At 37.4% G+C, this 15,377-nt stretch overlaps 1 protein-coding gene across 37 annotated transcripts in view; it reads right to left on the bottom strand.

The window, feature by feature from the left end:
• The window catches only part of ADGRL2 (adhesion G protein-coupled receptor L2), a 469,695-nt gene that overhangs the window by 155,029 nt on the left and 299,289 nt on the right, over positions 1-15,377 (bottom strand). For all 37 annotated transcript variants that reach the window (XM_043553100.1, XM_043553104.1, XM_043553115.1 and 34 more), the window contains one exon: positions 4,545-4,717. In XM_043553100.1, coding sequence (XP_043409035.1) covers positions 4,545-4,617 — 73 coding nt within the window. In that variant the 5' untranslated portion in view covers positions 4,618-4,717. The remainder of the gene's footprint in view (positions 1-4,544; positions 4,718-15,377) is intronic.

Genomic DNA, 15,377 nt, shown 5'->3' on the forward strand with positions numbered 1-15,377 from the left:
AATCTGCATTCATTATTTAACAAAACCATTTTTACTAATGGAATAATAAGATACATTACGTTGGATGACTTATCCTGAAATCTATCCCCATTTTTCCAAGAGTTGCTGTTATTTATAATTAATCACTAGTGCCTAATAGTGCTAGCATTCAAATGTCTGACTTTTACTTACTAGGACTCCATTATACAGTATGGATTCAGTAAAACCTATCAGAAGTGAGCACTCAAGGGACTGACAAAAATTGGTTGCTTAACAGAAGTGGCGCAAAATTGTACTCGTTATGTTTGTGGATACTTCGTTAAACCAAGAAGTTGCCTAATAAATGTAGTGTTTCACGCAGATTTACTGTGATTTAATTCTCCAACCTAGAGAAATTCAATTTACATTCCTACTTACTGATACATGATGCTACAGTAAGCACTACCCTGGAAAAAATGGACAAAACAAAAATTAAATCAGTTAACAAAAAGTTGATTTCCCTATTAGCAAAGCTCTCCTATCAACTCAAGATATGCTGTGAACAAGGGTTTGTTTGTTTGTTTTAAATACTGCGGGCCCAATCCTGCTAACACTTACACATATACATGTGTGAATTTATTCATGTGTACAACTGTTCGCAGAATTAGGATCTGGGGGGTCTCAATTGTGCAAGGATGTTGAGCATCTTTTGAAATGTGCTCAGAGCCTTCAACTCCCATTGCCTTCAGAGGGTTCGGAGGAGGCTAAGCAGAATGCTACATGCACTCTCCATCTTTCAGAAACGAGGTGTGTATATTACCTGTATTTAAATGTATCTTTTAAAATAAATGCAATAATTCCAGGTGCACATTTAGAAGCACTTTCAATTTTTTTAAATAAAATTTTGTGAAACAAAATATATTGTCTACTCCACTGGAGTATATAAAGGTTTAAAAATCTGGGTTTTATGTTTTTCATTTTAATGTAAACAAAAATGTCTATTTACAGACAAAGAGGGGCTGGAACTAATTAATAATAGATATTACTTTAGGAAACAGTTTTTTAAAAATCAAATACACAAGGATGAAAAAACCCAGACTTTTAAAATGCTCCTATACATGAGACATCAAACCCACTCACACTTTTTTGGAATTTCTTCCCTAATTACTTTGACATAAAATGAATCGAAAAATTAAATCAAGTCTTGACCTTAACATTAAAATAAAATGTAAAGTAAATATTTAAGCTAATTAACTTTAGCTCTTCTTCCCTCACGTTTCCTTCTTTTGCTCGGTTCTCTTGATTTGGTGTCACAATATTATCTACTTACTGCTGTTAGCAGACTATGATGCCCTGTCAGTCTTCTCTAAAACAAACTGAGATGACACAGATCAATATACCTGAAGTATGTCCTAACTCTCTGCAGTTTTCCTTCTAGCTGCCAGTATATGTCCTTTCCAGGTTCTCTTTACCTGCAGGAAGGAACTGCTTCAAAAGCAAACCCCTTGGCCTGTTGCCTCATAAAAGAAAAGAAAAGAAAAGAAAAGAAAAGAAAAGAAAAGAAAAGAAAAGAAAAGAAAAGAAACTTCTCTTAACTGCAGATATGATTCTTGACTTTACAGATACTGCAAATAATACTGCAGTCTTTCTTGAAACAGTCTCTGTCTGCTAACCCCCTATTGGGTTAAGCCACTGTGACAGCAACGAGGGTTTTATCTTGATTGGAAAAATTTTCATTAAGTGGACTAATGAACCATTGGTCCACACCTGAAATCTTCTGTAACTGTACAGAAACATTCACACTTAACAGCATGAAATTTAGTTAGTTTTTTTCTACCCGCTGCAACAACCTGCTTATGTATATAAGATTTCCATAACAAAATTTAAGTAGCTAGATTCCAAGTCAGAGAATTTAAAATATTCTTACTTTCAGGTGTTCTCAAACTGGGGGTAGGGACCCCTCAGGGGGTTGTGAGGTTATTACATGAGGGGTCATGAGCTGTCAGCCTCCACCCCAAACCCCGCTTTGCCTCCAGCATTTATAATGGTGTTAAACATATTTAAAAAGTGTTTTTAATGTATAAGAGGGAGTCACACTCAGAGGCTTGCTATGTCCCAAGTACAAAAGTTGAAGAACCACTGACTTAGGGACTGTTATTTTATACTTCCAGGGATGAAGCATCATTACTAGAGCATGTTACACTTGGCATATTTTATGACTGAAACAAAAGGCAACGTAATCTCGTCAGAAAGTCTAACAATGCTGTATTCACTTTGCTTCTGGTGGCTTAAAGTCAACTGAATATTAATATTCACTTTCAAAATACAGTGCCACAATATTTCATTTATTCTAAGAATTTATAATTAATTGTGTATGATTCTGTTAGCTGCATCCAATTTCCTTCCATTTACTTTAGCTAAGAAAGTAAGTCCTGTACAGACTTTAAAGGAATTGAATTCAGCACTGAAGCATCAAAAGATTGCTACTGCCTCCTAGAAGCCAGAATAGGGATAGAAAAACATGGATCTGAAATCTTACAAATGAAAATGAAAATTACCTTTCTGCAAATTGTAACAATTCGGCATGTAGAAGCTTTCAGTTTATTTTTCCTACCCAAACACAGTAGATAAGCTATTTATTGCTGCAAACTGCTTGTTTTATATATATCTAAGTTAATCAGAAAAAAATATAACTACATGTTCTATACCATTTTCCCCTTGCTGCTTCCAGATTTTCTTCAACTGCTACATATTGCTAAAGTCCAATACTGAGATATTTTGCTAAATATTTCAAAATTCTGAGTTGAGAGATTTTTAAATAACCACACACACACACAAACTTAAGATTTTATAACTGTCACTGAGCACCTTTAATTGGAAAAGCCATGAAGTGAAAACACCATTTCCCAGTACTATATTTTAAATACAATTTTAAACTAGTTCATTCATTCTTGCAAGATGAATGCATTTTTGCATCAAACACAGTAATTACCAAAGCCAACTAGCTGTAAAATTTAGATATCTAAGCTCCTAGTGGCTTCCCATCTGCAGAAACTTGTCTTTCATATGACAATAAGATTTCAGCCAAGACTAAAAAATGAAGGGCACCAAGAACACACATCTGCATAGTCTCTTACGAATCATAAGTTACCATCCAAAGAATCATACAATCTAAAAGATGAATGTGTTGGTCTTCAGCACTATACTCACAACTCCGGGGGGGCTGGAGGAGGGGAGAGAGAAATCTTGAAAGCTATTTAGGCAAAACTAAACCTTTCAGGAAGGTATACTCCTTGAAGTGTACTCCTTAAAGTCTACGTAGGAGTTATTACTATATTTCAGCAAAATGGGTTTATCAATTCAAGCCCAAGAACTGAGTGAGTTGAGAGAGTCTTAGACTAGAACAAATGTTTAAATAAATATACATTGAATGTGAGAGCTTTTATAAGATATTTAAGCCTTTAAACTTTGCTGGGTTTTGTTCGACAGTAGTCCTTTTTTGATTTTACTGCACTCTATTTTCTGAATTACTCATAGGGGTTTGACCTATGAATCCAAAGAATTCATACGTAGTGAGATACAGCCCTACTTTATTTTTTTAAATGATATCAGATGTAATTGAGGAACTGCAAATTAAATCACTACACTCTTAAAAGCAGTATATTATCTATCAGTCATGGGGTTATCTAGCTATGGGGATGAATGATATTAAAAGGCAACTGCCAACTTGAAACCTAGTTAATTTTTTAAAAGTTACAAATATATTTAGATATTACACTTAGCCCAAAAACTACTTGCCAATACTTGTGGTTAAAAAAATTAAAATAATATTTTCCTGTTCTTTTAAAATGTTTCTCTCTCCAGTGTAATTGTCTAAAAGAGCCACAAAAACAACCAAGGAGACTGACTACATTATTGAAACAGTGAACTGATTTTACACAAAAGGAAGAAAAAAATGTTTTTCCTCCCTAAGCTCTTCTATTTAAGAGCAATCTTAGGTGCTGTATGTACCAGAAGTGAACAATTTACAGAGAGCAGTTAGGTTTTTAAGCTTGCAGTGTTCCTGTATGCACTTTCAGTTTCATTTGCCCAATTCTCAGATGTATAGCATTGATTTTAATGAAATATTTGCAGTTTTATTTCCAGCAAGCCAGTCAATGGAAGTAAAATAGGTGCTCCGACTGCTGCTTTTGGTTCCATTAGAACATACTTTAAACAAATATGCATTGTTTATATAACTTGCAATTTACTTGTGCTCAAGGACAATATAGTGAGAGGACTGAACAGAAGGAATCCAAAAAAATTTTACCAGTTTTATCATCACTCCAGTTGTCTGAGTACTGTTATTTAGTGTCACTGTCTCAAACAATGTACGTTTATTTTTAATGTTTGTTTTGTTTTAATATCAATCATTTCGACTAACAGCTAAGCTCTAGAACAGGACAGGTAGTAATTAGTTGTTTCTAGTTAGGCAGATGCATCCTAAAACTCCTGAGCAATCTAAAAGCAAAATAATATTTTAAAATTGTACAAGAGCATGTGGTCTCTCATCTGGAGCATAACTAAAAGATATGATATAATCTTACCTTCTGTACACTGCAGGAAGCTGATTATGAGAAGTAACCAAAAAAATTGCATTCTGCAACCAGAAGACACCATTATTGATCCCTTTAAGTATTTTCTTTGTATTCCTTAATGAACCCAGTTATAAATGCCCAGCATCATTCAAGCCAGTGGTCTGTATCATTGATCTTCATACCTGGGGATGAAAAACAAACAAACAAAAAAAAAGATTCCGTTGTTAGTCATATACTCACAATTTTAAAAAAAATTATTCACATATCGGATATCAAATTTTAGCTGACATGAAGACAGAAAGTCAAAAATATAACATGAAATACAGCTGTACTGTGGCTGGGGAGCAGGCAGGCATGGTGGATTTACGATCAAAGTCACTGATCAACCAGGATGAAGAAGTTTAAAATGTGATTGTAGTTAATGTGCTCCTACTAAGAGATACAGTGAAGATAAGAGAATGGACTTGCAGATGAGTGGGGTTTAAACACAAAAAACCCCACAAGACACATTATTCTACACAACACTGATACAAAACAGATCCCAGTACAGAAAGAGATACAGCCCAACAATAAAACTTTCAAAGAGAAGCTCAGCGGGACCCCTTCCCATCACAGCTTCCTTACCCTCCACAGGAGATAGGAATGCCAGTTTTTCTATTATGCATAGTTCTGCCTCCTCAGACAAAAAGCTAAAACAGCAACATTGTCATCAAAATAACAATTTTGCAGAGGAAGCTCATGCTTCTTTGACCAGTGGGTTTCAGAGAATTTCTAACCACAATGAAAAACCTTTCAAACAAGGGGGTGAAACCACATGTGTTGCAAGCACATTGTTAATATTGCCACTTCAAATCACATGTACATTAGCCCAGGTCAGAGATGGTATTGCACATGATCACACTGGGTTTAGCAAGTGACTGAACTCCTTAATTCTACTTGAGAAACCAACCTCACCTGAACTTCTCCTGCATACCATGTAAAACGAAAGGCTTTAAAAAGATACATTTGATTTTTTTTTTTAATGATAGTGGAAAACAGTTATCGGACTGGAAGGTCTGACCAGCCATGTTCACTCTTCAGTCAGTGCCTTCATTCTTGCAACAACCATTGGAATAACAGGTTACTTCCTCTTTCATAGGTCAGTCTATGAGCTAGATCAGTCTCCAACAGACAGCTGTTTGAGATATTAAAGACATCAATGTGAATGCACAGTTGAATTTCCAGTATGAGTGTGGGCTCTAGGAGCTAGAGGAGTGTGCAACTCAGAACATGGTAATAATGAACCTCCAAAAAATGCTGCACAGACACAGATCAAAAGAGACAAGTTCTGTAACCCATTACCCCCGGCCCTATAGGCAGACAGACCACAATTTTCAAATTTGGGTGCCTGAGGTTACACTTAAAATAAGTACCCTGACTTTCCAAAGTTCCACAGATCATGTATCCTATTTTATCTTTCTTGCTTGTGCATAGCAAACTGAGGTTGGAAGCAGCAAAATCACTTAAGCCAATGAAAGGGTAACTGCCCACACAACCCATGACTCTGGATAGTCCTTGGTAGTTCATTTCAACCCATTCACACTTCTTTTAAAAAAAAAGCCCCAGAGCTGCAAATGAATGACATTTTATAAAGTTGTTATCGAACAGCCTTGAGATCCATTGGGACCAAAGCTGCTATACAAAATGCATCAATGATCATGATAGTGCCCTAGTGGAGATACACTGTGGAAGTTTCAGTTCAATAGCCATGTGGGAGTCTATAAATTGGTGTACACTTAGGAGTTGAAAAATCTATTCATCCAGTCACCAATGACAAGCGGGAAAGCTCTTCTTGGCAAGGATGCCCAAATCATTGATTTCTAGAGAATTTACACTTTCCTTTTAAAAAAGTTTATAACCCTCATGGTCACAAACACACTGAGTCTGAAGACAGACAGCTGTAATGCCTCTGATGTTGCCCACTGCTTTGACAAGCAGCAGCAGGGTGAAATTAACAATCACTTCATTTGTTTCAGAGCTGCTATACACAGTCCTGTGGGCAGCAATGAATCCATCAGTGGAATACTGCTGCTGCTTGTCCACAAGACTCGAACCTTACATTGGCTGTGAGTGCAGGAAGACACAATACCAACGCAGTCTGACAAGAGTTTAATAATTTAGAGTAGCCAAGTATGCTGCTTCACAGTGGACATGGTTTTAATGGCGATGCCACTTCACTGTTGGATTTTTTTCCCCCACATACCTCTTACAGAATGCAAAGCTCTTACACTCTCATATACAGGGAAATGAAAGAGAACTGCCATTCTAAGCTTTCAACAAAAGAGGCTCTTTTCCTGCAATTTGCAAATACAGCCAACAAGTGCTCTTCAAGCAAAGGGGCAGAGTGATGCATACCACACATGTATTTCCACGAAGAGCAGAACAAACACAGAGTAGCTCTTCCTGGCCCAAGCCCAAGCGCCTAGAGGTGAAAGATTCATCTCCAATTAATCTGAAATAGTCATATTTTATCTCTTAAGTTTTTCATCCTGGGCTGAGAGGGCTTTGCATACTGAAAAATCTAAAATCCGCATATGATACTGAATGCAGCTGAAAGTAAGATTGCTAAGGAGTTCCAGCTCAGGAGAAAAGCAGGTATTGACACTAAGTTATCAAAAACTTGGAATTCTCCCACAGAAAAAGCCTAAGGAGAATTTAGATTAATTCTTCACCCGTCACACCCAAAGGGCTAAATCACTGAACTATTTCACAGACACTACAGACTGCTCAGTATGATTTCAGCAAGCAATTAGAATAATTTGAGAGTATGGATGAGGCACAATAATGGCTACACATGAAATTAAGTCAGCCTTTTGATTGCTCTCAGTCCATCCAGAGGATTTTGATTTCCTGAGATTTAGTTTTAAATGGGCTTTTTTTATTTCCATAACTTAATGCTGTATGGGCTACTTAGCTGCATGCATAAATTTTGAAATTTTGAAAAGTTTTTTTCCACCTCAAAGTGGATAGTGGCAAAGCTGTGCTTTGTCATTCTTCACCTCAATGCCTTCTTGTTTGTGAGAAGAAAGGAAGGAAATAATCAGAGCACCGTTAGAGACTGATGACCACTTTCTAGGAAATAGCTGCCCAGATAGGAAAACCAATGGCAGAGGGAAGGAGTAAAGGCTTCAAACCTTCTAAATGGACTTATTTTAGATGTTCTAACACCAAGCAATAGTTTCTAGAAGGGGCTTGAGAATGTTCCTGGGACACTACAAAAACCCCCAACTACCACCCGGGTGAAGTAACAATGTTTGTGACAACCAGAAATAGTGGGTGTACAACATTTATACCGTTCTACTCTACTGGGAAATAAAACTTGGCTCACTTTGTTGCACTGAAAGCAAAGTATGTCTAAAGAAACGAATTAGCCTTCATCAGACTGTTTATCACTAAGATGTGCTTTCAAAAGGCCAGAAAAAAATTCAAATACAGTTCGAAAACTGACCTCAAGCGATTTTGTTTTTGTTTTTTAACCAAATTAATAACAACTCTCCATTAAGCAAATTGTTATGAAACCCTAAATAGTAACTAATTCTATTAAAAAAAAAGGACATTAAAATACTGAATCAACTATTCAGCAGCACAATAAACCTAATCCTGTAAAAAGTTACCCCACAGATGAGCTGGAGCCAAAGGACACTTGTAGGGATAAACGTTGCTGTCAGTCTCGTCTTTCTGATCACGTAAACGCCGAAGATGTGGAGACAATGGAATCTCACAACAACAACAAAATCCAAAAAACAAACAAACAGGACCAGGAAAAGCCATATTAAGTTACCTCTTTGCAAACAGAAAAGTAGATCATAGCAACTGGCTATCCTGTGCAAATAACTTGTTTCCTCTCAGATCTTAATAGGCCTAAGCTATCTGTGATCCAGAGAGAATGTTTGAGAGTGGAGAAGAGAGATGGTCCCCAGAGTAAAAACTGCTTAAGAGTGCAACAAAAGCTGTCCAGAAAACTTCAGCTGTAATTTAAATCCCTACCTCTGGGCCATATTGTAGTTTCTCACAGCAAAACCTGCACTGGAAACCGAAAGGTTTACCTTGTGGCATTTCCTTTGTATATTTCCTATTGAAGGAGGGAAAAAACAGGAGAAGTTGGTATTCAGACTTGTGCAGTGCTAAGGGATGCACAGAGCTCTGCTCCCAGCCCTGCATATCCTAAAACAGAGATAGTCCATTATTTTTTGTCTAGGTCCAAATTTCTTGGTGCAGGTCCAGACTGTGGAGAAAATAATAATAATAAAAAAAGCCAACCGAACAATAATGGTATGTAAATAAAAAGATTTTGGGGTCCATTCAAAAGTGTCTGCTAGTCCAGATTTGGCCCACAATCTGCCTATGGACTACCCCCGTCCTAAAATCTCTGCCCTGCTCCCCGACCCCTCTGCACTGATGAAACCTCTAAGCCTAGCTGCAAATCTCTTACAGAACATGTGCTACCATTGGCTTCCTCTGCTCCTCTCCCCACTCCACACTGCTCAGGAGCACCTCAGAAACAGAAAATGCTGCTCCAACTATCAGTTCCCCTTGAAATAGGTACTGTCTGGAGATAAGAAGCTCTGTGAAAGGAGTTTCTCCCTCTTAGACATACCCCCAAATTCTGCAGAGCCCAAGCCCCAAGGGTTCTGAGAGGTCCAAAACAACATGCATGTCATGCAAAGAGCTGTCTCTCTCCCCCCTTGAGTAACATTTTGTCCTATTCTATCAGGCCCTACCACAAATGAAAATGGAGAGGAGCTCTGGAGTTGTGTTGAGGTAAGCCTGGTTGTTTCTTTTGCTGAAAAGCTTTCAAGATACCTACAAATACATTAATATTACTACTTTGAATTTATACATAGCCCTGTCATCTTAGGACCTCAAAATGCTTCTGCAAACTTCAATTAAGCCTCAACATCCCTAAGGTAGATAAGCATACCCACTTTATCAATGGGTAACCTGAGGCTCAGAGAAACAAGGTGAATTACACAAGATCACACACTGAGCCAGTGACTGAGCAACAAACAGAACTCTAGAGCAGTGGTTCTCAACCTTTCCAGACTACTGTACTCCTTTCAGAAGTCAGAGTTGTCTTGCATACCCCAAGTTTCACCTCACTTAAAAACTCAGGCTGAGGCTTCAGCCCCGTATTGCGGGTCTCAGGTTTCGTCTTTCTGCCCTGGGCCCCGGCAAGTCTAATGCTGGCCCTGGCAACCCCATTAAAACAAACTTGTCCACAGTTTGAGAACCACCGATATAGCATATAGAACAGTAACAAGTCATTATCTGCATGAAATTTTAGTTTGTACTGACTTCGCTAGTGCTTTTTATGTAACCTGTTGTAAAGCTAAGCAAAGCTCTAGATGAGTTGATGTACCCCCTGGAAGACTTCTGTGTACCCCCAGGGGTCCGGATTCCCTGGTTGAGAACCACTGCCCTAGAGGTTCTTGTTATAAGCACTAGGTACACTAACCTGCCCTACATCTCACTGTCACCCACCTTTTGTAATCCCATCTATGAAATTTTTTTAAAGTAAATTTTAAAAATCCAGATTTCATAGAGTTTAAGGCCAGAAAGGACCAGGAGATTGTCTAGTCGGATTTCTTGTATATCACAGGCTGTTAAATTTCACTCAAACTCCTACACAGAGTCCAAATAGTTTAATTAGACTAAAGCATTTCAGTCCTCAGGAGACTAAAATACATCTAAAAAAGGGTAGGGAGATGTGTGGAGACACATGGATGTGTGGAGACACATTTACAGACTACTTGGTATCCACAGAAAGCCTGTGTCTATGAACTTTCCAGTCATGAGGTTTCCCAGTTTTAGAAAAATGACCATTAATGATGCTATAAGACTGCCATGTAAAAAGTCAACCAATGCACCACTACTACTAAAACCTTCTTCCAAGCTCCACAATGAAATATCGGAATGTGCCTTGGCATTGTTTATTGTCCAACAGCCCTTTTGCTTGCAACATAAGAGACAGTTGCAGTCTTTCAGCAAGTAACGTATTTACATTTATTAGATGCACTAAATATTCAAGACATGCCTAACCCGTCAGCAAGGTTATTTAAAGGGGTGGAGGGGACTTAAGTTGCTTTAACAGTTTTACATTAATGCTACACAACTGGGAAGCCATATCACGTCTCTTAAATTGCAAGATCTTGTAAAAAAAAAAAAAACTAGAGACACAAGCAATACATAACTCTGTTTAGCTAGCATAATTTTAACTACTATGGTAAGTGGTCAGTCTGCAATCCACTTCCAATTAAACAGGTTGCTTATTGCAGAAGAAATGGAAAGGCTAAACCAGCTCTATCTAAAATTGGTCAATAAAGACTGATATTCCATTAAAAATATTGCAATCCTAAAGACTTATCCCTGGGGTCTTATCTTTGGTTCTGTATGCAACAATCCCCATTAATTAACACCTTGAACATTGGGTTTCTAACACAAAACATTTCTGTCTCAGCAGTACAGAAGGAATGCAGTATCAGGGAAGGGAATAGCACAGTAAGAACAAGACGTGACCAAGGTCAGCCAGCCTTACAATAAAAAAGTCATTTCTATGCACTCAGCTGCCTTGTACTCTGAAGTGATACATCAATGCTTTAGCAAAGCCTGAAACAGTATGGGATAAATATACATGCACCCTGAATCTAAACTGAAGCAGAGATCACAAAGATCAGTCACTCTGTTAATCAGAGCAGTGGAAGTTTACTCACAAAGGAGGAGCTACCTGTATGAGAAGCAACACTAAACAAATTATTTAATAGTATGACAACAATTTATCCCATAAAAAGGCAGCAACTCAGTGGTCTGCCTCAATAATTCACAAGGAAAATAAATGGGATTCAATTAAAAAGGGCAAAGATGTTCATTTCTCTTTATAACTCCAATTTGGCTCAGGTCCATTTTTGTGTTTTCACCAGGTATTGTATATATATGTATATTCTACATGGAGTGCCTCTCCTGACAGGCTCGTTCAGACCCTTCTTGTTAACACAGGATACAGCATGGACGCTCTGGGGAGTTTTCATTCAATAAACCAGGAAAGTAAATCCTTGCTAGTGCTAATCAGAAAGGCTTTTTTTGGCTCCAGGCACTCTGTTTTTGCCAAGTTTTAATTTTTCTCTTTTGCCTTCACTAGATCCTCAGAATCACTGAATTATTCCTCCATTTCATTTCAGTTGACAAAGCATCACTGACTGAGACTACTTGAACTCGAACAGTTAAACTGAAGTCTTTTCATATTTTCGGCCTCAGTGTATCACTGACTCTTTCTGGTGCCCTAATGATAAATCCCCAGTACATGAAAACTGGGGGAGGGGAAGAGATTCTGTAAGTCAATTACAACTGTTATCAGCTGTAATATCCTAGTGTCACGCTGAGCATGTTAAATATGCTGATCGCTTTGGACACCAGAGGCACAGTCTGAGGCTGTTTGCCGTTCTCTTCATAAATAGTCCTAGGCTGTTGAAAATGCAAAACAAATAGCTCTCATTTTCTTATCGGATAGATTTTTATGAACATCAAAAATAAACAAGGGAATAATGAATAGCTATAAAAACACTCATAGAACCATATGACAAACCAAAAGAAACAATCTTACAGCTAAAGAAAATTCAGAGGCTTTTCAAATTTCTCACAGATGAGAAATCCACAAAATAATCCTTTATTTTAAAAAGATGTATCTTTCCTTTTAGATGAGAAACCACCGGTCTAATATCATACATACACTGTAGTCTTGTAAGACAGTAAAATGTTTGTTGACAGTCTTGACAGGGCTTTGCAAAGGCCCATTTTCCTGAAAGATGTTATGTCACTTGATTTAATTCCTTTTTTCAACTACTATTTTTCACAGCAGAGAATTTGTTTGAAGTGGAGGTAGACAAACAAAATGGAACTGGGATCAGACATGCCTATACCTCTGAAATGGATGTCACATGATGCTTTGTGTAGCTGACTGCAAAGCTTTTAACATACTTGATACGCTTTATGACCTTTCCTCACTTGGCATAAGAGCAGAGAAAAGTTAGTATGTCAAAGAGGAGAGGTTCAGACATGCCTTTTACAGCTGACACATTGAAATAAATAATGTCATTAGCGTAGGACACATCTTCCTGGGAAAACACAACCAAGTCCAGGAACCTAGTTACAACTCAATAGAAGCTTAAAGAGTGGACAAGAACTCATCACCTTTTAAACACATTCCATAACTGGGCTAAATAAAGCCTTGAGGTCCTGACACTACAAATTGCAACTCTGTTGTAACTGGGTAAGGGGACAACCATTCTGCAACCTAATCCTACACTGTAAGCATGAACAGACCTTTACAGATCTAGGTTTGGTAACACTGCTCATGCTGGAAACACACTGTTTTTACACACTCTTTTTTAGGTTATTTGCACATGGAAAATAACCTACTAAATATATGGGAGTATCAGGATAGTATCCATTTCAGCAGCTTTCTGAAGGATACAGTTACATCTTAATTTGGCACTTTTCCATACATTACGCTGAAAGTAAATTTCTATACAATGTATATATGATACTGTTCACAGTTTTGAGGACAGGTCTATGGGGATGAAAAAAACCACCTTTGGTATTTTCTTAAATCAGACCAAATCAGGTACAAAAATAAGTGGAAAAAATTAGCTGGTTTTTAAAAAAGCTAGCAAAAATATATTATAAAAATACACATACTGCACTGGATGTAATTAGTGGCATAGCTTGATGGTTACAAAAATAATATGGTTTGAACGTTAACATCTGTGAGATCATGGCCTAATCACTGTGCAGTGAAATATGAAACAAAATCAATGGTGACACATAAGATGTAATGCCGATTATGTTTGGCTCACTGCACTGAATCCTTGATTCATAAATCACTGTTACTAGCCATTCAGTGAATCGATATTCAGATTCCCTCTTGGTCTATCCATATGACCACTAAATGAAATAATAATGACCCAAGATCTGTCATATATTAGGTCACCAATATTTCCAACAGGGATTTCTTGGGAACAGTGAGGCAATCTAGGATAAAATATATTTGATGCGCTTACAAGTAAATGTGAAAAAGCTGGAACTATATATAAAGAGAAAGACTTATGTGAGGGAGAGATCCCTATTTTTAACATCTGACCTTTCATTATAATGTCAGATATTAATATTTAACATAGCACTGTAATAATCCACTTTATTAAAGACTATTTTTATAAACAAACTTCACCATATACTTTTTTATTTCAAATATACCCCTCCCATTTTTTGTTTGTTTTAAAAGCATCATTAATATTACTTTGATCAGAAATCCTTGTTTCCTTACCATGGTTCCAACAGCCAAATGCTTCAAAGGACCAAAGAATAGTCCCATTAAAAACCAACAACAACAAAATCAAATAAACTTCTAGAATGCTTTCAATGAAGCCTTATTCCCCAAACACTTCACAAACCATTTAATTACATAAAAGTAGTGCAACACCCCTCTGCAGACAAATATGAATGCTACTGTGCACTCTCCAGCATCCCACATACAATCCTGAGTCATGGTGCTATTAAAATCTCTAATGGTAATAATATCTAAGAGGGCGAGAGATAAAAAAGGAAACAGTGAGGACAAAATGCTTAGCCCTTTAAAAAAACACTTAAAAAAATACATAGCATACAACCTTTAAACTACGATCAAAACAAGAATGATATTCCACAGTGGAGACCTGGCTTGTATGAACGGGACTGCACTGTACCTAGATAACTCTTCAGAAGACCCCACTATGAATATCAGCAACAGAAAAAGCAGTTCCTCCTGTCAATCACTGACAGAAAGTGAATCCTCCAGACATACTAATTTACACAGTGGGGGAGCTGCACAGTAGAAGGCTTAAAACCTACAAATAATTAAAGTTAAAAAAAATATACCTCTTATCTCTCCTTCCTCCTTCACAGTCAATTTCCTTCCTTGCCTTCCTAGTTTATGAAGAGAATCTTCCAATACTGACAGAATGTTAATGCTCCAAAGCCAGGAAATGACACAGTTAAAGCTGGACATGCAGCCTTAACTCTGTCCATTGTATGTATGAATTACTATATAGTCCTTAATTATATAACATACTATTTCTCATATAATTGTCATGCATATCTCTTGTGACATATACAATAAGTTTTGCAGGACTCTGTGCAATACACAACCTAACTTAGGGCCTGATTCTGCAATGAGATGTATGTAGGTGGATTCCTGTGTCCATTTAGAGACCCATGTACTTCAGTGGGGCTCCGTGTAGATGCATGGGTTATCCATGCACATCTCATTACAGGATTGGGGCTAAAAATTTTCTTTACAACTGAAGTATTAATGTATATCGTGACCTCTCTTAGTTGTGCACTGAAAGGGGACTTACTTCAGTGCTGCATGCATCTTCTACTGGCTCTCTGCATGAGTAACTTTCACCCTTTATGAGCTTAGTGTGATTTTCAATGGGTCAAAACTTAGTCAAATCAAAAAGCTACTGTGCCCTCCCCAGCATCCCATATGTTCTATTCCTGGGAACACTCAAAAGGCATTTCTCCTCAGTGAAGGCTATTTTCATGTCTAATTTCAACTTTGTGCTCCCAGACATTTCAAGGGAGAGCTGAGAACTACTTAAAGAGCTACTTAGAGATGGCAGAACTATTTTATTTTATTAAAGTTACCTTTGGGAAAAGATCAAGGCTGGAAAATATAATGTACAAATTCTGAAAAGTTATAAGCAACTAAACACTGGGTTTTGAATAGAAACCTTAACTAAAGCAGTTGCAAACTTAAGATGTAGCTTAATT

The sequence above is a fragment of the Chelonia mydas genome, chromosome 8 (genome assembly GCF_015237465.2).
Source record: "Chelonia mydas isolate rCheMyd1 chromosome 8, rCheMyd1.pri.v2, whole genome shotgun sequence".
In the NCBI taxonomy this organism is placed as follows: Eukaryota; Metazoa; Chordata; order Testudines; family Cheloniidae; genus Chelonia; species Chelonia mydas.